This window comes from Mobula birostris, chromosome 1, assembly GCF_030028105.1.
Source record: "Mobula birostris isolate sMobBir1 chromosome 1, sMobBir1.hap1, whole genome shotgun sequence".
NCBI classification, from domain to species: Eukaryota; Metazoa; Chordata; class Chondrichthyes; order Myliobatiformes; family Myliobatidae; genus Mobula; species Mobula birostris.
In genome coordinates this window covers 238,893,145-238,921,004 of record NC_092370.1, presented here as the reverse complement: position 1 = coordinate 238,921,004, position 27,860 = coordinate 238,893,145, and the positions used below count along the sequence as shown (strand labels likewise).

Below are 27,860 nucleotides of genomic sequence, written 5' to 3'. Positions count from 1 at the left end.
TGGATAACTTCACTCACCTCAACACTGAACTCGAAGGGTTTTGGCCCAACACATCGACTCTTTACCTTTTTCCTTAGATGTTGCCTGGCCTGCTGAGTTCCTCCAGCATTTTGTGTGTGTTACCCACATCCTATGGACTCACCTTCAATGACTCACTTCTCTTTCTTAGAAAAATAGAGGGCAGTGGAGAAGTCTAGTAATTTCTAAGGTAGGGAACGTGTTCGGCATAACTTTGTGGGCTGAAGGGCCTGTATTGTGCTGTAGGTTTTCTATGACACTACAACTCAAGTTTTCAGTTTTTATGTATGTATCTACCTTTCCCTCTGTTTTGTTTATTTATGATCCTTTCTTTATCTTGTATTTGCACAGTTCCTGTCTTTTGTACATTGGTTGTTTGTCAATCTATATTTGTACGTAGGGCTTTTTGTTCATTCTATTGTGTTTCTCCATTCTGCTGTGAATGCCTGCAAGAAAATGAATCTCAGAGTACTATATGGTGACACCTACATCTTTTGGTAATAAATTTACCTAGAAATTTGTGAACATTTTTATGACAAGAACATGAGTTTACAACAATTAGTTGTGTATTTCCTCTGCGGGTTTCAAAATTACATATACTCGAGAGTGTCCGTTCACACGCACAGTGCATACATAGACACACGCCTTTGCACTTGCACAGATACACACAAACACACACATACAAATTTACACAAAAGACAAGAATCTGTATGTTTTATTTTGTTTAAAAGTCAACTAACAGTTCTTATGAGACACATCCCTTTCATTGCTTTAACTAAAATATTGAAAGCTAGAATTGTTACTTTAAAAGTCAAATAAACCTCAGGGTTTGACAAGTATAGGGGGCTGGGCGTGAAATGCTGTGTTCCGTCGAAAATACAAATCCACACAGGGCCCACAGACTTCAATATATACAGAGAGAGTCATCAAAAATGACAGCATGCACATTTACAGCAGGCAAAAAACAGCAGGAATTTCCTCATCGCAAGTTCCATAGTGAAACTTCAGTTGCAATTTTTCTTAAGTAGTTACGGTCGCATCACAACCTTATTAAAATATTCATCTTTTATATTCACAGTTGATTTCCTCTCATTCTGTGTTTTTTGTGAGCATTTTTATACACACATACATCACCTCAAAAAAAATAACAATATTTTTAATGTTAAAAAAATATTCATCTTCCTTCCAACTCCTTTGCTCTCAAATGCCAGCTCCACTCTCCCAAAGTAGCTTCTTCAAGAGGCAGTGGCTGAGGTAAAATTTCCTAGATGCCTCCTCTTTCACTGCTCGGAGATAGCTAAGTTCCACCTTGGGAATTATTGTTGATCAGGTTGTAGTAGTGAACAGAAACAAATCACCATTTTGACAGGGGAGAGTATACAGCCAGCAGGAAACACAGCCTTCACCATTTTCATCTCAACCATAAGATATCAGAGCAGAATTAGGCCATTTGGCCCATCGAGCCTGCTCCTCCATTTAATCATGGCTGATCCATTATCCCTCTCAGCCCCAATCCCCTGCCTTCTCTCTATATCCCTTCGTGCCCTGACCAATCAAGAATCTAACGACCTCTGCCTTAAATATACATAAAGACTAGGCCTCCACAGCTGCCAGTGGCAATGAATTTAACAAGTTCACCAATCTTTGGCTAAAGAAATTCCTCCTCATCTCCATAGGACGCTCCTTTATTCTGAGGCTGTGTCCTCTGGTCTTAGAATCTCCCACCATTAGAAATATTCACCCCACAACCACTCTTTCACCATTCGATAGTTTTTATTAAGTTTTTAATTATTCCTCTGAATTCTAGTGAGTACAGGCACAGAACCATCAAATGCTCTACAAAGGGTATCTGCTATCCATGCAGAAATTTCTATTTGTATCACGTTAATAGTGTTAAGAAAGGAATATATTATGTTTCCCACTAATTTCCCCTTCCCATACTCTCTTTAAAGACATCAGCTCCCCAAACATATTTAGCAATTATGGTCTTTTGCCTGAAGAAAAGTGAAGATCAAGGGAGTGAAAGAAATAGTTTGTACAAGACTTTAAACCTAAAATCCTATTACATATTAAGCTAATCAATTCATAAATTATTGATCTGTAGAAAAGGTTGGTGTTTTCAAATGTTTGCAAGGGCAGGTTTCTCGTGAAGACATATTGTCACCTTTTTCTATGCAGTTCTCATCAAAGGCATGGCACCTCAACAACGCAAGGAGAGTACTGTCGGCAGAATATCACACAATAGTGATTAACAGCAGCAAGTGAGTACCTTCAGTTATTCAAATAGATAATCACTACAAGGGCTACTTGCATTGCAGACAGGAAGTGACAGTTACCATGGTAACTTGCTCTGCTTGGATTCTTATGACTTTGCAAGTACACAACAAGATTCATATTTCTGTTTCCTTCCCCTTCGCATGATCAAAAATCTGTAGGCCAACATTCCCGTATATGCAAATAGAAATTTCTGCATGGATGGCAGATAGATTTTGAGGGACTGATGGCTGCAAGATAAAATGAGAGATGAATTTTGTGAACATGGAGATGTCCTTTACAACCTTTAATTTCATAGTGGATTGCAAGCACATGGGATAATGAGGGATTAAGATATGAGGCCCAAGTTTGTTTATGGTCTCAGGGTATTTGAGAAGAAGTCTCAAATATCTTTTGTTCCCAGAGATTGCTTTTGGCTGTGCCTCTAGGACCTTGTCTGGAGTTAGCAGTCCTGATGAGGATGGTGGACAACAGAAGGACTTCTGAGCACCACTTGCCATCCTTTTATGTATAAGGGAACTTTCTCTACCTATCAATATACCAATATACAAGACTTTGTCCTTGGGCTCAGGACCATTGACTGCATGCATTTATCTTCATAGGTAGGTATGTAAGAAGCTGCTCTGATTGGTCGTTCACTGGATTTGAATCAGGTGACACACCTGTTCTGGTGCATCCATCAAGGGGAATGTTTAGAATGTTTCACCTTGCATCTTAATACAGAACCATCGCATTAATACTCTGACGTCATGGTCATCTTCTGTTTGTGAGTTTACCAACTCAGCACTGACTGGAAATCTGAATGAGGCGCAAGCTCAGACCGCGGAGAGTGGCTATACCTCAGACAGAATGTGTAACGTTCTATACCTCCCAACTCTAAAGCTCTCATCTGGCCTGCCCATCTTACTCCCGGTAAACTAGTAGTCACCCAAAACTCTGAGCTGGTACTTTAATTTCACCTTGTTCCACTTATCATCATTCCTGTGCTATCTGACCTACGTTGGCTCCCATTTAAGCAGTGGTCTGAACTGAAGATTTTCAATCATGTATTCATGTTCCTTCATAGTCTCACCACTCCTGTTCTCTGTTTTAGATTCAGTGCTACAGGTGTCAGAGATAGCCGTCACTAATTTGGCCCCATTGGGAGTTATATCACCACACTGCTGGCAGCCGTATCTTCAGGATGAAGGGCTCAGGCTCTGGAATGTCCTCTCTACAACTCTCTGTCTCCTTTCCCACACTGACTGAAGGCAACCTCGTTTAGCAAACCTCTTATCTCCTGCCCTAATATTCTCATGTGGTTCAGCACTAATTTCTGTCTCATTAAGTAGTCAGAAAATGTTAATGAAGCTATATAAGTTTAACGAAATGTGTTATATAATTTTCAGCAAAGAGAGATTACATTCTAATAACTCTGCAGGGTGGGAGGCAACTTTCTAATAACTTTCTGTAGGAGGTGGGGCATGTTCTAATGCACCCTTAACAGAGCTTGGCTCAAGCTTATTCTAGTCTGGCACAGGGATAAAACATTACAGAAATAAGATGCTGATAGTCTTTTCTGCAGTCCCTCCTTCCTGCTCTTGAGGACATCGATCTATATGTGGTTCATTTTTATGCACACTACCTCATGTATCTGCCAGACAAGGAGTACATCTGTGGGATATTTTAACTCAGCCAGAACCTGCCCCGTACTTGATCAGTACATGAGTGTTTTCAGGCAGAAATCCCAGGCTAGGAATCAGCAGCAGAAATCCTTCTGATGTTTCTCTCCATAATTTGAAGATGCTGAGCCACATAATCCTTGGTCCCAACTGGTAAAAGGCTCAACATAGACCAAGCAAGATAGGAATAGGACAGGTCTTTGACCACCTTGGAACGTTCAATTAGATCTGTTTTAACCATCTCAGCTCCATGCACTCTGACACCCTTATCCGGCAAAAATTCTATTGATCTTTCCTTGAAACCTTCAATTATCCCACCATTCCCAGCCTCCTTTAGGGAGTGAGGATTACAGGTATTGAAACTGGATTATTTAAGTCTGACTGGTTTTGTACCCTAGTACTTTAACTCACTAGGTCAACTGGGAATCACTCAGCAGTTCTTCATTAAAGACGTGCACTTCAAACTCCTAAGCTGCAGATTCTAATTGTGGCACAGTCACTGCTGTTAGTTATCCTATTGGGAAGCAGCGTGAAAGCGAGAGTAGATGTAGACGGGATGTTTCCTATGGCGGGGAAGTCTAGGACCAGGGGGCACAGCCTCAGAATAGAAGGACATTCATTTAGAATGGAGAACAGGAGGATTTTCTTTAGCCAGCGAGTGGTGAATCTGTGGATTTCATTGCAAAACATGGCTGTGGAGGCCACCAAGTCACTGGGTATATTTACAGCAGAGGTTCTTGACTAGTAAGGGTGTCAAAGGTTACAGGGAGAAGACAGGAGGATGGGGTTGATAGGGATAATAAATCAGCCAAATTGGAATGGTGGAGCAGAATGGCGGCCAAATAACCTATTCTGTTCCTATATCTTATAAAAAAAATTAATAACCAGTTGAGTGAAGATTGTTTCAATTTTATTGTTATTGCAAATGGGAAAGAAAGTTCAATCTACTATAAATTATTGATTTCCATGGGAAGCGGCAATTGAAATTATAAACGTTGAGCAGGTAAATAATTAGAACCAATTAACCCGGAGTACTCGGCTTGAGCTAACCAATGCAAAACATCATGTAATGAAACATCTAGAGTGGCGAGTACAGAATTACCACGCAGTCCCACAGATGGAACAAAACGAACCCATTGATCATTATAATAGAGCACATAATGAGACCAGAGAGGACACAGACAACAGCCTGGTTATTCTCATGATGTGGATGCTATCCTAAGGCACGGAATTATAAAGATGTCCTATTTTGTATGAACACAGGCTAAGAAGGAAAAAGAGACTTTCAGTTGTTTGATTCATCAGTGCAACGTAGGCCAAAACAAATCAGCAAAATAGGCACACGTACATCTAGAATGCTGAACTATGTTCAAACAATGCATTACCACATTAGAAATGGTTATGCCTTAAAACAAAATAATCTCATATAGGTGAGGTGTTTTGAATTAGATTCTAAGCATTGGACTGAATCAAACAACCTGCTTCTTTACCTGGTTCATTAACAGACTACGGCACTAAAAACATTACAGAGCTTATAACTTGGTTATTTTTCACAATATGCACCGTGATAAGGAGCTCTCCATGTTATATGGTCCTAGTTGATCAGGTTTATTGTTTTTGATTATTGAGTGCTGAGTGTTGAGGAACAAATGGCTGAGTTCAGGCAGAGGGATTAACTACATCACCTTGATCCCATGAGTTAATTATCCCAGCTCCCTGGTTACATTCCATTCGCTCAGGGCAATCAAACTCAATTCATCTTCGAAGCCACCTCTAATCTCGCACAGTAAACAGAAAGGGAATTGTTTAGTGTTTTAAGAGATTTAAAACTTTAATTTTTATCCCCAAATGATAATCAATCAGCTATCAAGTATTGATAATTTTTTTAAAAATTATGTAGCAGTGCTAAGATTTTTTCACTTTAAGGGCCATTTCATTTATTTCTCCATAATAAACGTACAAACTTATTTAAAATAGGATCAGGATCTCCAAGCAAGTTCCATTCATGAACATTAATGCATCATCTGCAGGCTGTTATTAATAAAACAAAAGAGGACACAGAGAGAAGGGGAGCCAGCAGAGGCATAAGAGTTGTCCACACTAAATTTTACTCTTTCAGAATAAGTGGAGTAAATCCTCCTCTAGCTAATTTCCTTTTGATGGCAGGATTGACAGAGCTTTGGAATACATCAATATATTGGCATTAAAAAGAAAATCATTGCATTTACACGAGCTTATTATTAAACCCACTGCAACAATCAAATCACAATTATCAACAGAATAGGATTGAGGCTCTCCATCCTTGACAGAGGCAGAAACTGTTCATCAATAATAAAACACTGACATTATCATATATAGATATATATATTTGATATAACATGATAAATTTATATTGTGGTCTTATTAAAATATTATACTGTCAGAACACAAAATTGTATTGGGAAATCCCCATTTTCCAGTGTACAGCTTGTTAGTTATTATATTCTGAGGTAAAAGAAATCTTTCAATTCTCTACGGTTTGGATAATCTCTGGACAGTATATTTACAAGTGTTAGTGCACAAAAATATGCAGCTGCCATCAGTGTTGGACTATCAAAATTCTAGTTTAACTAAAGATCAGATTGAAAATAGAGTATCATTGTCCTTTGCTTTAGACAAACAGGTGAATGAAGTTGTTTTCAGAACAAACTGGCTGGAACAAGCCTGTAACCAAACACAGGAGTCCTGTATCTTTCAGAATTTCAATCACCCCAGGAGATTGCTTCCCGCTGTGAATTTTGTAGCTGGTTGATGTAACCCTCCCCCTCCGCCCGCACCAGAGAGCTAATCCAAGACAAAGCAAGCACAGGCGGCTTTCAGAGAGTAACACATTTGGTAGTAACTTCCCACCAACAGGCCTCAAGCATACATTAACAGATAAGATCACACCATTTTAAAATTTGGATTCTCAAATTTAGTTTTGGCATTAATATGCCCCATATTAAGTCTCCCATCTTCTACTGACTTACTGGCTTTGCCACTCTATACTAATTGGTTTCTCTTCCTGGGAAAATATGATCATGATCTCAGACTGTCTGTGAATCTATCAGTGTTGTGTTGGCAGTTGTATTATGGATCTATTTTTGTAGATATTCAGCCACTGTTTTCATCCCTCGCATTACTAGGATCTATTACTGCAACTCTCCTCGACACCACCCATAATTCTTTTCGATGACATATTCAGCCCATCAGGTCCATGCTATCCCCCAGTACAGCAATGGTATCATTCCCATTTCCTCTCTCGTTAGCTTCTTGAGGCCCTGTAAATTATTTGCATGCTGGCTACACACTGATTAATGAAATGTCTCAGCCCTCCTTTGATTCTTTTACTAATTATCTACACCAAGGATAATTTATAGAGCCAATTTCATCTTTGGAAGATGGGAGGAAACTAGTTGCAGGGAGGAGTAGAAACCCCACCCAGTAGTATGCAAGATCATGATCAAAAACAAAAAGGTTGAATAGTTTGGGACTTCATTCATTGGAACATAGAAGACTGAGCGGAGATTTGATAGAGGTAAATTGTGAGGGGTATAGATAGGGTAAATGCCTGCAGGCTTTTCCCACTGGAGTTGGTTGGGACTACAATTAGAGGTCATGGGTTAGAGGTGAAAGGTGAAAAGTTTAAGGGGAACATGAGGGGAAACTTCTTCACTCAGAGGGTAGTGAGAGTGTGGAACGAGTTGCCATCACAAGATGTGCATGTGAGCTCAATTTCAACACTTAACAGAAGTTTGGATAGGTACTTGGATGGTAGAGGCCGGGAGCGATATGGTCCGGGTGCAGGTCAATGGGAATAGGCAGCTTAAATGGTTCAGCTCGGACTAGATGGGCTGAAGGGCCTGTCTCTGTGCTGTACTTTCTATGACTATGACTATAACAAGAGGTACTGTGAATGATGGAAATCTTGAGCAAAACACACACACGTACACACGTAATGCTGGAGGAACTCAACAAGAAGGGTCTTGGCCCGAAATGTTTACTGTCTATTCCTCTCCATAGATGCTTCCGGACTTGCTGCGTTTGTGTATATTTTGCTCAAGATCATGAGCAAGCCCAGGATCTGGGAGGCAGCAATGCCGACAGCTGTGTCGCTGCACTATCCTTTGAAAGGCATTTCATCATTTAGGATGCAGACAGTATGACTACTGTAGCAATCTCTTTCTCTCTCTCCCTCTCTCACACACACACACACTGCAGCAATCTCTCTCTCGCTCTCTCTACTGTAGCTATCTCTTTCTTTCGCTCTCTCACACACACATTAAGTGCATCCTAACCTAACGGTACAGACATTGAAGAGGAAGTGATCCTTTGATAACCAAATGGACTACAGATCATAATTTGGGTTCTCTTGCTTCCTGGCCCATTTCACATCAAATTTACTTTCAGTATACTTTTGATCAGGGGGTCCACAGACCCTTTGGTTAAAGATCAGGCTCCATATCATGAAAAGGGTTGGGAACGCCTGCTAGGTTAATCTCATTGCAGCCTTCTGCTGACTGTACAGAACATGAGACATTGCATTATCTTCCGACTGTACTTTTGAAAGGATGACTGGCTATTTAAAGAATGATTTTGATCCAAGATAGGTCTCCAAAACTATACAATGGAACAGGTAGAAGCCGATTTGCTTCAGGTCCTCATCACAGGGTCAGATTTCACTGCAAATGCACAGTCTCCCCATGCGGGTAAATCTGAGCCAGAAAAATAAACACACTCCCCGACCGCAAATCACTTGGGAAAGACGGTCAATTGACTGCGTGATCAAATCAGGCACACGCGGGTTTAGATTCAATTTGTGCTGCCTGTATTGAGCACAAATATCAAAAGCCAAGTCTATTGAATGAAGTGTTGGGTTTGGCCCCTGTTGTCTTCGATCGGGGTAACGGAGCGAGGTTTGGGGGAGAGGGAATAAGGATTGGTCAAATGTTAAGCAATTGTTCAAGTACTCACAGTACAGATAATGAGTATTTGGCAGAGATGAAGATCTGTAGCAAATTGACAGAAAACCCCCACCCATTACATTATGTTACTTTGATGAGCTATATCTTAGATTACCATCATTCCATGAAGTCACCAGTACATCTGGATGCCATGTTTGCTTATTTGGAGATACAAAGCAGAACAGGCTCTTCCTGCACAAGCCACGCCAAACAGCAAAATGCCTATGTAACCCTAGCCTAATCACAGGACAATTTACTAACCAATATGTCTTTCAAATGTGGGAGGAAATCAGAGCACCTGGAGGAAGCCCATGAGAGTAATTATGTTTAGACTGTGAGGACCTTTTCCTGCCCTTCAAAATGTGGTGCTGAGCAACACTGTTGAATCTGCAGAGCTACGTGAGATCTGCTTGTACCTCCTGCCTTTTCCTTGCTTCCACATCCCAACACCCTACAACCCATTCACCCTCCTCTTTTCGCACTCTTTAAAAAAATACCCTTTTCTGTGGAAATTTGCCTAAAATCTTCTTTGGCTCAGTCAATATGTTGCTGATTAATTTTATAGCCACTGTGTGAATGTAAGAAGCTGTTCCAAACACCTCACCTGTACCATCAGTCTGGTAATGCACTGAGAGTGCACTGCTCTGATGAAATGTTAAAATGACAGGCCCACTGGGGTTTTAAATAGAATGATAACCATCCCATGACACTCTCTGGTGCAGACAGCAATCCCAATGAATGTTTTTACTTCAACTATATCATCAAAACAGGCTACCTCATGATTTATTGTGATTATTGAGATACAGCATGGAATAGTCCTTACCGTCTCTTCAAGCCATGCTGCCCAGCAAACCCCCATTTAATCCAAGCCTAGTCACAGAACAATTTACAATGACCAACTAACCTACCAACCAGTACATCTTTGGACTGTGGGAGGGAACTGGAGCACCCAGAGGAAACCCATGTGATCGGGGGAGAACGTACAAACTCCTTACAGGCAGTGGCGGGAATTGAGCCTGGCATACTTGTACTGTAAAGCATTGTACTAACCACCCTACTGGGCCACCCCTAAATATCTCAGTACTCCTATTGGAATGTGCACAGTGTGACTGCAGTTTTCTATTATAAATAACAGCACTGTACACAAAAATACTGAACTCTATGTAACATTGTGACAAACAGCACCAGTTCCTTTATATATATCTATAGGACTCGTAACTATATTTTTGTTTACTAAGGAACTATCTACAGGAAAGATGCAGATAAGGTTTAAAGAGTACAGAGAAAATTTACAAGACTATTGCTGGGCATGGAGGACCTGAGTTATAAGGAAAGATTGAATAGGTTAAGACTTTATTCCTTGGAATATCGAAGACTGAGAGGAGATTTGATAAAGATATACAGAATTATGAGGGGTATAGATAGGATAAATGCAATCAGACTTTTTCCACTGAAGTTGGCTGGGACTACAAGAGTTCATGGGTTGTGGGTGAAAGGTGAAAAGTTTAAGTGGAACATGAGGGGAAGCTTCTTCACTCAGAGGGTCATGAGAATGTGGAACGAGTTGCCAGCACAAGTGGTGCATGCGAGCTCGATTTCAACGTTTAAGAGAAGTTTGGATAGGTATATGGATGGTAGGGCTACGGAGGACTATTGTCCCGGGGCAGGTTAATGGAAGTAGGCTGTTTAAATGGTTCGGCATGGACTAGATGGGTCGAAGGACCTGTTTCTGTGCCATACTTTTCTCTGATTCTATGGCTGTAAGTGAGAATATCGCAAACATTAGTTATTAGACGGTAATATGACCAACATGATAAAGAACAGAGTACAGGGACAGGTGGGAAGTGAAGAAAGATACCTTAATTATTGGGCTGGCTGACACTTTCCTTGTAGTGATACTGGTTTGCTATATATCTTAGATCTGAAGATATTCCCAAAGTCAATAATTCTTTCCTCTCAGTGTTATGAAAACAACCACATTCATGAATCTATAGATTACCTCAATGTGCATTCTTATTTCAACCAGAATTGGAAAATCCCGGAAATTCTACATTACGCAGTCAGCGACCTGTCAACAGCACTGCCAATCATCAGCACTTAAGCTGAAGTGAGTCATTCTTGCATGGTGTGATGTGGCGCTATGCCACTTTCAAGTCCACAGCTTGCAACGGCATTGCCTGACCTTGGTCGTATCAGTGTCGAGGACTCAGCATCCCCTGTTAAAAAGGCAGTATTCCATCTGAATAGGCTTTGGAAGCCACAGCAGGCAGGGGTTTGAGGCAAAGGTGTGAAGCCTGGTTCAAACTGATTCTACAGAGCCAAGAGTTATGGTCCAGTCTTCCTTCAAAACCTGATAATTAATTTCACATCCACATCATTCCAAAAACAACACATGGATTGTGGTCCCCGTCACCAAGGTTGGGGATCAACAAGTACTTTTCCACAGTAGACAGAGCAATCAGATTTCCTAAAACAGTCTGCACAGAACTAACGCCAAGAAGAAACACCATCAAGAGAAAAGAATACTGTCCCTTTAAAATTCTATACCTTAAAAAAACTATACTTTATCTTCAGTGACTGTATTTTTCAACAAGAGAGGCCTCTCCATCTGGACTCAGTACCAGTCAACCACTTCAAGATTCTAGATCCAGCTGTAGTTGCACTCAGCCGAAACTGGACATCTGCACAATGAGAGGCAAATGCATTTAAGGGCTGGGGTTAGTCTCTGTACATGGGAAGGTGATCCCTTTCACAATGGCCCTGCTGAGCAACTCCTGTGAATCTTGCTGGGACCCCGGTTTGCTTGTAACGTTGGCCAAAAATTGTCCAATCTTAGGAATTTAATGAAGAAACAATGGAATCTGCTCATAATGATCATTGATGTGGACGAGACTGTGGAGGAAAAGAGGGAGCTGGATTGTTCAAGATTACAGGCCACTCAGTCCCTTCAGATAAATCTCTCCGCACAGGCCAATGTATATGACTGCATTATGTTATGCAGTGCACCTTAATAGAGTTGTGAGCACAGCCAGCTACTGTATATCTAGTGAGTAATTTACACTTATATAGTGGTCAGTACATCCTGTACAGTCTCCCAGCACATTCTGCATGTGGTGATGAACATGTAGAATGGTTGAGAGGGAGACGGTGAGCGAAAGGCCAGGACTAGGTTTCTCTGAGATTCTTGTTTATCCATGTATACCGATGTAATCAACGAGTGCTTCTTTCTATCCTCGGAACGAGCTGTGAGAACCCAGGCCTGGTGGACAATAGCTCTACAAAGGTCCCTTGAACTGATTGCCCGACAGATGTTGTCTGATGGAGGGGTTGGAGCCAGCCGCATCTCCAAGCTTACGCCAAACCACCTGAAAGACACACAATGCACGATTCAGCAAGTCCAGAGACACACACCCCCACCCCCCTCCCCCACTTTCTCTGCCAATCTCCTACCCTACCATCATACAGCATTTCTTCCCTTTTCCTTTGTGCCTCCCTGTACAGTAATCAAAGCTGACTGGATGTCTTCCACCTGTCTTCCCAACTATCTTTTACCCCCTTCTGAGCCACTAACCCCTTGCTGGAAGAGAATTCCAGTGGGTTTGTGTTTCTCCGGTAAATGCAGAGATGTTTCCCCTTACAGGTGAGTGTAGGGCAGGGCTTAATTACAGCATAAGGAATCATCAGATGAGGAGGAATTTCTTCTCTCAGAGGGTATTTGGAATTCTCTGGTCCTGAGAGTGGTGGGTATTCAGCCTGGTGATGTGACTGGAATTAGAGGTCATAGGTTAAGGCTGAAAGGTGAGATATTTGAGGGGGAACTTCTTCACTCAGAGGGTAGTACAAGAGCAGAATGAGCTGCCAGCAGGAGTGGAAGATGTGGGTTCGATTGTGACATTTAAGAGAGGTTTGGTAGGTATATGGTTGGGAGGGGTAAGAGAGGATGTGGTCTGGGAGCAGGTACAGAACTGTGTAAAGCTCTTAGGCACATATATGTATAGCTGGAGTATCCAATACTGTTGCACAGTACTGTAGCAATTTTACGTACTGCACTATACTGCTGCCACAAAAAAAAAACCAACAAATTTCATGACATACGTGAGGTGAGTGATGATAAACCTGATTCTGATATGGGTTTCTATTGTAGACTGAGAGTGGGAAGGGGGCAGAGAGAGGTTGGGAAAAGGGGAAGAGAGAGGGGAGGGTGTGGGAAACACCAGAGAGACGTCCTGTAATGATCAATAAACCAACTGTTTGGAAACAAATGATGTTGGCTGGTGTCTGGCCATAAACAGTCAATGTTTTGGGCTGAGACCCTTCCTCTGGACTGGAATCCCGGGGGGTGAGGGGAAGTAGTATAAAGCTAGAAGATGCTTCAACCCAGAATAATCACGATTCTGTACAATAGAGTAAAATGGATGATAGCAAGTCAGAAACAATGAGAGATTCTGCAGATGCTGGAAATCTGAAGCAACACACTCAAAATACTGGAGGAACTCGGCAGGTTGGCCAGCATCCATGGAAATCAATAAACGATTGTTGTTTCAGGCTGAGACCCTCCTTCAGGTCTGGAAAGGAAGGGAGAAGACACCAAAATAAGAAGGTGGGGAGAGGGGAAGGAAGATAGCTAGAAGGTAAACACAAGGTACCCTGCAGATGCTGAGTTCAAAGCAACACGCACAACACGCTGGAGGAACTCAGCAGGTCGGGCAGCATCCGTGGAAATGTTTTGGGCTGAGACCCTTCGTCAGGACACTAGAAGGTGACAGGTGAATTCAGGTGGGCAGGAAAGGTAAAGGGCTAGAGAGGAAGAAATCTGATAGGAGAGGAGAGTGGACCACAGGAGAACAGCAGGACCAAGGGGGTGTTGATAGCCAGGTGAGAAGGGTAAGAGGCCAGAGTGGGGAATAGAAGGGGGGGGGGGGATGTTCTTTTTTTTACCTGAAGGAGAATCGATAGTTATGTCATCTAGTTGGAGGCTACCCAGACAGAATAGCAGGGGGTTCCTCCTCCAGCCTGAGAGTGACCTCATCATGGAACAAGAGGAGGCCATGGATTAACATGTCAGAATGGGAATGGGAATCAGAATTAAAATGCTTGGCCACAGGAAGTTTTGCTTTCGGCAGGTGGAGCAGAGGAACGGAGATAGCAAGTCATTTCATGCCTCTTCTGATTTTACTGATTTCCGGGGATATAAGCAATGGAAGAGATGATAAACTACTTTGGGCAGAGAGCAAAACTGACCATCTCTTGCACCACAATGGTTTTGTCTCTAACTAGGTTTTAGTTTGTCTTGTTTTATACACTCTTCTTTTTCTTTTCACTGTTTTGTATAACTTACATATAATCTATATTTCTGTGTGTTGTCTGAACCTGCACATGTCTTTCATTGCACATGTACCTTACAATTAATGTACAAAGTCAAAATTCTCCTGTTGTAGCGTAAAATCAGGAGATATTCAGTAGGTCAGGCCATATCTATGGGAAGAGAAACAGACTTGATGTTTCAGATCCAAGACCCTTCGTCAGACTTTTTATATTCTCCTTTAGCTCAGTCCCTTGTTTCCTAATGGTAGTTTCACAGTCTGTATTTTCGATGTAGGACAAATATTGAAGCCAACATGAATGGTAGTTAACGGATATTCAGTTACAGTTTCCTGCCTTGTTACCCACACTACAGAATCCTTACGTTGCACATTTCACGAACGATGGCCTTTTCCTTCTCGCTCAAGTCATCATGATCGCAATCTTCTGGCAACTGCCTGTCTAGGTTGTCATGGACTTCCAGGACCTGAAAACCCAAATTGCACATAGACTTAGTTAACAGTGGCAATACTCCAAATGGCATGATCTTTAAAACAATCCCCTCAATCGCTGATGGCCCTGGGAATGTCTAAATGTAAACAGATAGGGTCTTGTTTCTTAAAACTAAAGCATGCATTTTCTCCATTCTCAGCATGGTTCGTGTTTACTCAGGTGTTTAATTGACTGAGTGTGTCGAGCTGAGCCTCAAGGACCAATGAGAGGCAGTAAGAACATGATGTCGAGACCAATTCACTCTTGATACTACATTAGTTGTTTAGAGAGGAGGAAGAGATATTAGATAGAAAAGGGAGCCTGGTTTTTATCACTGTTCCATGTTTTCAATTGACCACAGTCCCTCATTTCCACTGTGATTCCATGGCAAGATTCCAAACAATCTAATGAACTCCGAATGAAGGGTAGTTTTTGATGGAGGGTCTCGGCCTGAAATATCAACTGTTTGTTCCCCTCCTTAGAGGCTACCTGACTCGCCGAGTTCCTCCAGCATTTTGTGTGCTTTGCTCAAGATTTCCAGCTTCTGCAGCACCTCTTGTGTTCCAGATACTCTGTCTGAATGGCTCTTCCTTATGACAACAAGCCTGATCTTCATTCAGGAATAACATGTCCTAGAGTTTAGTTTTTTTCTTATGGCGTAGGAGGCCATTTGGCCCAATGAGCCAATGCTGACTCACAGTGCAATCCCTTTTATAAGTACAGTAGCTGAAGAAGTTGGATTTGTCTTTGTTGGATGTCTTTAGGGGCATTCTTATTGAAATGCTGTATCTGCAGCTTGAGGAGGCTTGATACCGTAGATGTTGAGATGTTTCACGTGGGCAAATCTCAAACTAGGGGACACAGTTACAAGATAAATGTGGCGGACACTTATAGCTAAAACTAACTGTGTACGAATTTCTTCTTGCAGAGGCTGCTGAACCTCTTAAATTCTCTGCCGTTGAAAGGGTGGCTTATTGTAAAGGTTAGATCACCATATAACTATCTACAGTGGACAATTAACCTAGCGACATACACAAAGTGCCGGAGGAGCTCAGCACGTCAGGCAGCATCTATGGAAATAAATAAACAGTCACTGTTTTGGGCCGAGACCCTTCTTCTGGACTGAGGAGTTAAGGGGAAGATGCCAGAATGAAAAGGTCTGGGGGAGGGGAAAGAGGCTAGATGGAAGGTGATAGGTGAAGCCGGGTGGGTTGGAAAATGTCAAGGGTTGGAGAAGAAGATATCTGATAGGAGAAGAGAGTGGACCTTAGGAGAAAGGGAAGGAGGAGGGGATCCAGCAGAAGTAACAGATGGACAGGTGAGAAGAGGTAAAAGGTTAGAGTAGAGAACTGAGGGGAGGAAGAAATTAGCCCATTAACCCTTGTGTTAACCAGAGCACCCAGAGGAAACACATGCAACGCTCCCCCCCACCCCGCACAGATAGTGCCAGGGTTCAGGAATTAATCTGATTGATGGCGCTGTCGAGGCAGCAGTTTCGCTAGTTGTAGCGCACCTCTACCAGAGCCATGCCACAGTGCTGCCCAATCTTACCAGTTTTGATATAGGATTAGATGCAATTACTTTGTGAATGGGCAATTTGAATGCTTAGCAACCAGCCAGGCCTGCAGGATTTCAAACGGTGTATTTCTGATTTCTTGTGAAGATAAACTAGTATATGCCGATTTATTTATTTAGATACAGCGCAGAATAGGCCCTCCCAGCCCTTCGAGCTACGCCACCCAGCAGCCCCTGATCTAATCCTGACCTAATCATGGGACGATTTACAATGACCAATTAACCCACCAACCGGTACATCTTTGGACTGTGGAAGGAAACCCATGTGGACGCGGGGAGAATGTACAGACTCCTTACAGGCAGTGGTGGGAATTGAACCCATTTCTCCTGTATGGTAAAGCGTTATGCTAACCACTATGCTATGAGAGCTGTTACCAAGGCAGCAAACTATTTTCCAGGAATATTCCATGTTTATGGAATTCAAATGAGGAAAAACACCAATAAATCTCTCAATTGCACAGAAGAGAGAAAAAAAAACAATTGCATCTTTCTGATGGAAATTTCAACATAAATCGCTGCTGTGAACGTAAATCTGTTGGATGTAGTTTGAGTGGAATTACTACCAGGATAATATCAATCAAATCCATCTTGCGAGTCATGGGCTGACAAATCTCTAGGTGTACAACCCCCATTCATGACTGAATGGCCCCATTGTAAATCTGCTTATCAAAGTACTGCCTGACAAAAATCCCTGCATTTCTTAACGATAATGCAATACAGCGAAATGGATTCATTCAGTGAGTGTAAAACAGTCAGCCCATTAAATCCTGACAGATTATCTGCCTTTGTGATTTGGCACAGTAAAGGTGGGGGGAGGTGGCAAGGGAGATAATAAAGATAAACTGGCATATCAAACCGCTTACAAAGTTACATCACAACCACAATGGATGAGAAGAGCTGGTGAGTGACAAGAGACATTGTCACTGCAAATGGAGGAGACAAAAAACTAGGAGGTATTTGAAACAAAAGGAAGAGAAAATGCTGGAAGAACCCAGCAAGTCAGTCAGCTTCTGTGGAAAGAGAAATGGTCAAAGTTTCAGATCTATTAACAGTACCTCAGAACTGAGGTTTTGGATTTATAAAACTTTTGCAGCTTTTTTGATCCTAATTTCCTGTATTGATGAAGACTATTTGAAAGTTCAGTCATCCACTTCCCCATCTTTAGGCCAACCCATGATGGACCTCCGTTGAGAGGAAATCTATCGAGGTGAAAAGCTGGGTGAAGAAAAGGGGGAAAACGGGCAAGAGAAAAGGACAGCTTTGTGAACAAAGATCAAAATGCCATTAGCTATGATTGAAAGGATGTGATTTGTGATGGATAATTGCTGGGATGGTTTTGTTGTGTAAGACTGATCAAGTGTGAAGGGTAATTAAGGAGAGAGGGAGGACAAGGAGGAGAAGGGCTGGTGGGAGTAACAGGGAAAAGTACTGAGGACCTGGAGATAAAACAAGGAATGTGAAGAAGAGAAGGAAACAAAGGAAGAGTATTAGGTGGTGAGAACAAAATCCATAAGACACAGGAGCAGAATTAGGTCGTCTGGCCCATCGAGTCTGCTCTGCCATTTCGACATGGCTGTTCCATTTTACCTCTCAGCTCCAGTCTTGTGCCTTCTTCCCATATCCCTTCTTGCTCTGACCAGTCAAGAATCTACCAATCTCTGCCTTAAATAGACATAAAGTCTTGGCCTCCACAGCTGCTTGTGGCAACGAATTCCACAGGATCACCACTCCCTGGCTAAAGAAATTCCACCTCATCTCCATATTAAGTGGACACCCCTCTATTCTGAGGCTGTGTCCTCTGGCCCTGGACTCTCCCACGATAGAAAACATCCTTTCCACATCCACCCTGTCGAGGCCTTTCAGCATTTGGTAAGGTTTCAAAGGTTTGGAATGGAGCAAGAGGAGGAACAGAAAAGGCAGATGGAAGGGGTAGAGCAGGGATTCCCAACCTGGACCCCTTGCTTAGTGGTATTGGTCCATGGCATAAAAAAGGTTGGGAACCCCTGGAAGATCAAAAGAGGGGAAAAGGATAACACATGGCTTAGGCCATGTCACAGCTTTCTCCTGGAACAGGAACTAAAGATTCCTGATAATGGAGACTCAACGAAAGGAGGTCCCTGGAACTTCTATTTGGCGGTCAGTTTCGATGCAATGTAATTTTAGGAAAGACATTTCTTTTGATGAATAAGCACATCTTTTTTTGTGTGTAAAACAAAATGTCTGCTGGATTTTACCTTCATTGCATGCACTACAGCTTCAGGCTTTTGGGCACTGGGAATGTACCCAGGTGGCAACGCTGGATTGTTGGGGTCTCCAGTCACCAGCCGAGGGAGGCCCTGTTTAAAGAACACAAGAGTGGTGAGGACACAGCGCCTTCAAAAGGGATACCTGGGAAGTGGATGTGGCATTACATTTCAGGGAACGGGCAAAGAGGTAGAAAAAGGAAGTGGGGAGGTGGTGAGAGGGGAAGACAGGAGGGAATGGGACAGGTGGGAAGAGAAGTGAAGAAAGGGGAAGGAGAAAGAAGGGAAGACACGAGAGAGAATGGAGAGAGGGAACACTGGGGCAGTGGGGAAATAAAATGATAGAAATTGATAGGAGATGGAACAGGCAAGGAGAGGAGAGAGATGGGATGAGAGAAGCAACACAAAAGGGGAAAGTGGAGAGGATGGTGTAAGAACTGTGCACTGCAAACCCAAGAAAGGGAAACGGGTGAAGATGCACATCATTGAACAGCACTGTGGGATATTCAGCCATTTGCCAAGCACAAGATGACAGCAGAGTGAGGAAACATTAGATGCTGCGAGTCCATACCAGCTGTATACAAGACCATCCAAACTAGTCCCACTCTGCTGCCCTGCATTTTTTTTTCCCTTTCAGCTACTTTTCCAGCTTCCTTTTCAACACAATTAAATCTGCCTCAATTACCAGTTCTGGCAATGTACTCCTGACCCAAGTCACACACAGGGTAAGGAGGTCTCTCTATATTTAATAGCCTGAGATTCTTCTGTCAATCACCTTCATGTTCTCTTCATGATTTTTCCACCAATGGAAATAATTCCCCTACATCTATTCCAGGGGTTCCCAACCTTTTTTATGCCATGAACACCTACCATTAACCGAGTGGTCCATGGACCTCGGGATGATCCATTCAGTCTGCACTTAATATATCTTAAATATCTCTTTCCATCACAACTACCATAATTTGGGGTTGTTCTTGAGCAGAGGAGCATGGCATTACAACCTTTTTTGTTTCAAGAAGAATCGCTGTTAATCCACAAAAATAAAATCATTCCACCCTTGACCCTGTTTTCTGATATCTCTTCAGCTCCCTTTCTAAAGCCTTTACATCTCTCCTAATCTCACAGTGATTAGTACGATGCTATTATAGTTCAGGCCATTGGAGTTCGGAATTCAATTCCAGTGTGCTCTGTAAGGAATTTGTGCGTTCTCCCCGTGAATTTTCTCCGGGTGCTCCCCTTTACTTTCATTGGTCATTGTAACTTGTCCTGTGATTAGGCCAGGGTTGAATAGATGGGTTGCTGCGCAGCACAGTACATTGGGCCGGGAGATCCTGTTCCATGCTACATCTCTAGATAAATTCATGCATAAATAAATAAACCTGATTCTGATTTATGTATATAATCAGAATTGGGTTTATTATCACCAGCATATGCTGTGAAATTTGCAATGCATAATAAATATGGAAAATAAGTCAATAAGTGCCTACATTGAAATCAATCAATCAGTAAATAAATGTGTCTGTGTATGTGTAATAAATAGTGAAATTAAAAATAATGCAAAAACAGAAATAATTTTAAAAATTGAAGTAGTGTTCATGAGTTCAATGTCCATTTAGGAATTGGATGGCAGAGGGGAAGAAACTGTTTGTGAATCGCTGAGTGTGTGCCTTCGGACTACTGTACCTCCTATCTGATGGTAACAATGAGAAAACGGCATGCCCTGGATAATGGGGGCCCTTAATAATGGACGCCACCTTTCTGAGACACCTCTTGATGGAGATGTCTTGGATACTATGGAGGCTAGTGGCCATGATGGAGCTGACTAATCTTACAACTTGCTGTAGCTTTTTTCAATTCTATGCAGTAGCTCTATCCCTATCCCCCAATACCAGATAGTGAAGCAGTCTGTCAGAATGCTCTCCATGTACACCTGTAGAAACTTGTGAGTGTCTTTAGTGCCATACTAAATCTCCTCAAACTCCTAATGAAATATAGCCACTGCCGTGACTTGTTTGTATTTGCATTGATATGTTGGATCCAGGTTAGATTTTCAGAGATATTGACACCCAAGAACTTGAAATTGCTCACTCTTTCCACATCTATGAGGACTGGTGTGTGTTCCCTCACCTTACCCTTTCTGAAATCCACAATCAACTCTTTGGTCTTACTGACAGTGAGTGCAAGGTTATTGCTGTGACAAAACTCAATTAGCTGGCGTACCTCGCTCCTGTACGCCCTCTTGAACCTATCTGAGATTCTGCCAACAATGGTTATATCATCAACAAATTTATAAGTGGCATTTGAGCTATGCCTAGCTATACAGTCATGGGTATAGAGGACTAGAGCAGTGGGCTAAGCACATATCCTTGAGGTGTGCCAGTATTGATTATCAGCGAGTAGATGTTATTACCAATCTGCACAGGTTGTGGTATTCTGGTTAAGAAGTCAAGGATCCAATTGCAGATGGAGGTACAGAGGTCCAGGTTCTGTAGCTTATCGATCAGGATTGTGAGAACGATGGTGTTAAACGCTGAGCTATAGTCGATGAACAGCATCCTGATGTAGGTATTTGTATTGTCCAGGTGATCTAAGGCCATGTGAAGAGCCACTGAGATTAATGGATTAGGGGAAAAACTTGCATTACGCTGGTTAAACTGGTTAAACACAATCAGGAACATTCTAGTGTAGTAAGGTTTCTCAGAAACTCAAAAGTTCAAAATTCGAAGAAAATCTATTATCAGAATTCATACATGTCACCACATACTGCCATGAGGTTCATTTTCTTGTGAATGTTTAGAGTAAAAGAGCATTGAGCGAGTAACTCGGCGTTGTAAAAAACAGACAAATGTTATAGAAACAGCAAGGTTGCTGCCTAATGCGCCACAAAGCACAGAAAGCAACAATTGAGAGTAAAATAAAGAAGTACAACAGAATCAATGAAAAACTACACACAAAGACCAATAAGCAAAAGACAAACTGTGCAAATACACAAAAAGAAAATAAATAACTAAATGCACAAACATGGAGAGGAGACAGGCTACCCCTATTGACATCAATGGATCTGTGGTTGAGATGGTGAACATCTTTAAATTCCTTGGCATACACATCACCGAGGACCTCACGTGGTCTGTACATACCAGCTGTGTGGTGAAAAAGGCACAACAGCACCTCTTTCACCTCAGACAGTTGAGGAAGTTTGGTATGGGCCCCCAAATCCTAAGAACTTTCTACAGGGGCACAATTGAGAGCATCCTGACTGGCTGCATCACTGCCTGGTATGGGAACTGTACTTCCCTCAATCACAGGACCCTGCAGAGAGTGGTGTGGACAGCCCAGCACAGCACATCTTTAGATGTGAACTTTACTTTCCAGGATATTTACAAAGACAGGTGTGTAAAAAGGGCCTGAAGGATCACTGGGGACCCAAGTCACCCCAACCACAAACTATTCCAGCTGCTACCATCCGGGAAACGGTACCGCAGCATAAAAGCCAGGACCAACAGGCTCCAGGGCAGCTTCTTCCACCAGACCATCAGACTGATTAACTCATGCTGATACAATTGTATTTCTATGCTATATTGACTGTCCAGTTGTGCATATTTATTAAAATTACTATAAATTGCACATTGCACATTTAGACGGAGACATAACATAAAGATTTTTACTCCACATCTATGTGAAGGATGTAAGAAATAAGTTCAATTCAATTCAAATATATAAATATAAACTGATAACATGAATTGTGAATCGATAGGTTGTGCTCAGTGATGGGATGAGTGAAGTTATCCACACTGGTTCAGCAGCCTGATGGTTGAAGAGTAATAACTGTTTCTGAATCTGGTGGTGTGGGACCTGAAGGCTCCTGTACCTCCTTTCCAATGGCAGCAGTGAGATAGGAGTATGGCCTGGATGGTTTGCATTCTTGGCGACGTGTATTGCTTTCATGCGGCAGTGCTTCTTGTAGGTATCTTCGTCACGATTGCGTTAGAGCAGGACCAACTGTATTAACATCTTCATTTCCACAATACCTCCAAGTTTTGTGCCATCGCAAGTTTGAAAACTGTGCCCCGTGTACACCCAAGTTCATGTCAGTAATATAAAGCATTGTATGTGGTACTGAAAACAGGAGAATGCCACAGCACATGTCCTCCTGTTCAAAAAGCAACCTTTCATTATCATGACAATCTTTTACCATTCCTTTCACTAAATCCCTGTGGTGAAAACAGAATTTGCAGATCAACATGTGATGGACGTATGCAAGCTTACCCAACTCCCTGTGGAAACTAGTAACCTTGATGCAAATGGTGTAAATTAACTTTTGCAAACAGTGTGTTGAAGATGAAGGAACAGTTGTGGCAATGGTTATGTTCAAGTAGTCAGAATCAGATTTAATATCACTGGCATAGTTGTTGTCTTTGCGGCAGCAATAGAATGCAATACATAATAATAGAAAACAAACTGTAAATTACATTAAGCTTATACAGTCTATATTAAATAGTTAAATAAATAAGCGGTTTAAAAATAGAAATAAAAAAGGTCGCGAGGTTGTGTTCATTGGTTCAATGTCCGTTTAGGAATCTGATGGCAGAGGGGAAGAAGCTGTTCCTGAATCATTGAGTGTGTGCCTTCAGGCTTCTGTACCTCCTCCTTGATGGTAACAGTGAGAACAAGACATCCCCTGGGTGATGGGAGACCTTGATGATGGACGCTGCCTTTTGGAAGCATCGCTCCTTGAAAATGTCCTGGATAGTGTGGAGGCTAGTGGCAATGGTAGATCTTATTTCAAACCTGGTTTCATTTAATTGTGGAGAAACTCACAGAGAAAAACAGACTTTTCCGGAACTTCATCATTTGACATCCAGACAGCTCACAGCAAGGAGAAATGAAACAATTTACTAATTAAACTATGAACTTGGCAAAGCAACCCAGTAATACCACACCAACCTTCAGGCTTTATTTGCTTCTAATTTCAGCACACATGTCACTTCCAGAATGAGGAAAGACATGGAGTAAACATTCAAGTAGGTTAAAACAGCTTGGAGGAATTAAGTCAGTGTGTTCTCCTCCCTCTTCGGGCAAACTAAACCTGCTCAGGCTGCACATTTTACGGGAGATAAAGTATTGTGACTTGAGATTTAGCTGGAATGGCTCAAAGCTATTGTTGGAATAACATGCTAGGACAGAGCTTTTTTTTAAATCATTTAGGAAGACTCCTTTCAGGTCAGTTGTGGGGAAATTTTCATTGACATAAGACCATAAGACATAGGAGTGCAGCATTAGGCCATTTGGCCCATCGAATCTGCTCCACCATTCAATCATGGCTGATATATTATCTCTCTCAACCCCATTCTCCTGCTTTCTCCTCATACCTCCTTGGCAATCCTTTTAAATCGGGTGTTTCCAACCTTTTTCATGACATGGAGCCTTACCATTAACCAAGGGGTCTGTGGACCCCTGTTTAAAATCATTCCAAAAAGAAACTTCGCAAAGCAACGCACAGAAAATGCTGGACAAACCCAGCAGGTCAGGCAGCATGAATGGGAAGAATAAACAGTCGACGTTTTGGGCCAAGACCCTTCATCAGGACTGAGAAAGCAGGGGGAAGACAGCAGATTGAAAAGGTTTGGAGAGGGGGAAAAAGGCTACTGGAAGATGATAAGGTGATAGATGAAGCCAGTTGGGTAGGAAAGGAAAAGGGCTGGAGAGGAAAGAATCTGAAAGGAGAGGAGAGCGGACCATAGGGGAAAGGGAAGGAGGAGGGGACCCAGGGGGAAGTAGCAGGCTGGCGAGAAATAAAAGATTAGAGTGGGGAATAGAGGAAGGTGGGGGGGGGGGTTGGATTTCGTACTGGAAGGAGAAACCAATATTCATGGCATCAGGATGGAGGCTACCCAGACAGAATATAAAGTGTTGCTCCTCCACCCTCAGAGTGGCCTCACCTTGGCACGAGAGGAGGGAGGCATGGATCAATATGTCGGAATGGGAATGGGAAACACAATTAAAATGTTTGGCCACCAGGGAGTCCAGCTTATTATGTTCAGATTTGGTCACCTTCGTATAGGATGCAGGGAAGAGAGCAGCAGACATTAACGAGGATGTCGCTGGGACTCCAAGACTCAGTTGTGGAGAGAGGGTGAACAGTTTGGGACTATTTTTAGGGGAGAGCAGGAAGTTCAGGAGTGATATTTTAGCAACGTATACAATCATGAGGGACATAGGTGAGGCGAGGGGGAATCAGAACTAGAGAGCGTAGGTTTATGGTGAGAGAAGAATGACGGGAACTTCAGAGGTAACCTTTTGCACTCAAATTGCCGTCCATATGTGGAATAACCTTGCATATGAAACGTTGAAAGCAGGTACATTAACAACATTTAAAAGATACTTGGATAGGTGATGAATGAGAAAAGTTTAGACTCTAGAGGAAACTTTAGACTAAGGTATGTGGTGTAACTATTTGTCAAATTATGTTTTGTTTGTGAAATGCTCCGGATCATTTTCATAAAATCATAGAATAGTTATGGTGTAGGAGGAGGCCATTCTGTCCACTATTTTAGCTACAGGAGTGGAACCCAATATGATCTTCTGCTGCTGTAGCCCATCCACTTCAAGGTTTGACGTGTTCTGCATTCAGAGATGTTATTCTGCACATCACTGTTGTAACGTGTGGTTATTAGAGTTACTGTCAGCTTCAACTCGTCTGGCCATTCTCCTCTGACCTCTCTCAAAGTGTTTTTGCCCGACGAAGTGACAGTCACTGGATGTTTTTGGATTTTCGCACTTCTCTCTGTAAATTCTCGAGACGGTTGAGCATGAAACTCCTAGGAGATCAGGGGTTTCTGAGATACTCAAACCAACGATTATTCCAAATGATTGGCTGATTAGATATTTGCATTAATGAGCAGGTGTACCTAATAAAGTGGCCACTGATTCAGAGCTGAGCTGGCTTTCCAACCTGGTGCTCTTCTCTCTACACCCATGATGATGTGGCCAGGCACAGAGCAAAGGCCATCTATAAATTTCCTGACGACACAACTATTGCTGGCAGAATTTTAGATGGTGACAAGAAGGCATACAGGAGCAAGGTAGATCAGCTGGTTGAGTGGTGCTGCAGCAAGAACCTTGCACTCAACGTCAGTAAGACCAAAAAGGTGATTACAGACTTCAGAAAGGGGAAAACGAGGGAAGACACAGCAGTCGTCATCGATGGATCAGTAGCAGAAAGGGTGAGCAATCTCAAGTTTCTGGGTGTCAATATATCAGAGGATCTATCCTGAACCCAGTCTATTGATGCAGTTACAAAGAGGCATGGCAGTGGCTATACTTCATAAGAAGCTTGCGGAGCTTTGCTATGTCACCAATGACACTCGAAAATTTCTACAGATGCATGGAGATCATTCTAACTGGCTGCATCACTGTCTGGTATGGAGGGGCCACTGTACAAGATCAAAATAAGCTTCAGAGAGTTGTAAACTTAGTCAGCTCCATCATGGGCACTAGCCTCCCCAGCACCCAGGACATCTTCAAGGAGTGATGCCTCAAAAAGGCGGCATCCATCAATAAGGACCCCCATCACCCAGGACATGCTTTCTTTTCACTGCTACCAGCAAGAAGAAGGTACAGAAGCCTGAATGCATGCATTCAATGATTCGGGAATAGCTTCTGTCCCCTCTGCCATCAGGTTTCTGAATGAACCCCATGAACAACACCTCACTATTTTTTTTTCCTCTCACTGTGCATTATTTATTTAATTTAAATATTTAAAATAAATATATATACTTACTGTAATTTACAGCTTTTAAAAAATTTTTATGTATTGCTGCCACATAACAACAAATTTCACAACATTTGCCAGTGATATTAAACTTGATTCTGATTCCAGCACTTCATGGCAGGAGTTGGATGCTTCATCTTCAATGTAATTATAATTGGTTTATTGTTGTCACATGGTTTGAAATACATTGGAAAGTTTTCTTTGCAAGCATCCAGTCAGATCATTCTGTGTACAAATACATGAGCCGGTACAAGAGGAAAAAAGACAATACAGACTGTAGTGTTACGGTTATAGTGAAAAGCACTGCAGGGAAACCAAAAAGAACAAGAGCCTTGGTGAGGTAAGAGTTCATCCTTATTCTATAAGAAGACTGCTGTTGTTGGAGGCAGATACATTCGGGACATTTAAGAGCCTCTTTGATAGGCATATGGATGAAAGAAAAATTGAGGGCTATGTGGGAGGGTGACTGACGTAGATTTAAAGGTCAGCACAGCATCATGGGCCAAAGGACCTCAACTGTGCTGCACTGTTCTATGACTGTTGTAGAGTATTGCAACGGTGGGAAAATTCTGTCCCTGGCCCTGGTGTTAGGTATTCTAAAACTTTAATACCTCCTGCTCGTGGTGAGGGGGAGAAGAGAGAACGTCCAGGATGCGATGTAGCTATCTTCTGTTGGAAACTGATGCATTGTGGGTCTCCCATTTGGGCTGGCCCTGATCTACCAAATGAGAAATAATCTGTCGCCTTTGGTCTAAAAGAGGCTGAGACTGAGCAGCAACTGACACAGGCAGATAACAGATGCAGATTATTCTGGCGGCAATGAGTCACCCTCCTGACAAGAGCACAGTTGACAGCTCCCGCCTCACGACTCCGTGCTGTCTGTTAATGGGACCACTTCACCGTGATATCAGGCACAAGGGGGGATTGTGTTCAGTTACAAAGAGTGCGTGGGAGGAGGGTTGAGATACTTGGAAAACTGTGGGAAGAAGAAACCTTTTTAGTGGAGGGAAGAGAATTAGTGAGAACAAAAGACTTAAAAACAAATCAATAGGGCAGTGTAAGCTTAGACCGTTCATAAGGACCTAACTAGATTCAGCCAACAATTCACCAGCATACTTAACTAACAATTCACTAGCATACTTAACTAGTATGCATCCCAACAATTTACTAGCATACTTAACTAGTATGCAGCCCAACAATTCACTAGCATACTTAACTAGTTAGCAGCCCAACAATGCAAACCTATGAATATGCTTTCATGTAAAATCTTATGTAGTCCAGAGGAGAGGAATAGGTCATTCAGTCTCTGGAGCTGGTTCGGCAATTAGGTTCAATTGAACCTACTCTACTGTTCAAAAAGACCCCTGATAATCGCTAGCATAGCAGTTAGCACAATGCCATTACAGTTCGGAGTTCAAAATTCAATCCCAGCATCCTTTCCTTCCCATGTGCCCATGGGTTTCCTCCGGGGGTTCCGGTTTCTCTACAGAAGTGGTTTGCCTTTGCATTCTTCTGGGCAGTGTCTTTACAAGATGGGTGACCC

At 42.3% G+C, this 27,860-nt stretch overlaps 1 protein-coding gene across 2 annotated transcripts in view; it reads right to left on the bottom strand.

The window, feature by feature from the left end:
• Window positions 1-715: 715 nt before the first annotated feature.
• ccdc85ca (coiled-coil domain containing 85C, a) overlaps window positions 716-27,860 on the bottom strand; it is a 299,180-nt gene continuing 272,035 nt past the window's right edge. Inside the window, exons 4-6 of one of the 2 annotated variants that reach the window (XM_072274234.1) lie at window positions 18,538-18,639; window positions 14,622-14,723; window positions 716-12,300 (exon numbers count right to left, since the gene is read on the bottom strand). In XM_072274234.1, coding sequence (XP_072130335.1) covers window positions 12,211-12,300; window positions 14,622-14,723; window positions 18,538-18,639 — 294 coding nt within the window. In that variant the 3' untranslated portion in view covers window positions 716-12,210. The remainder of the gene's footprint in view (window positions 12,301-14,621; window positions 14,724-18,537; window positions 18,640-27,860) is intronic. The other variant, XM_072274242.1, reaches the window with a different exon arrangement.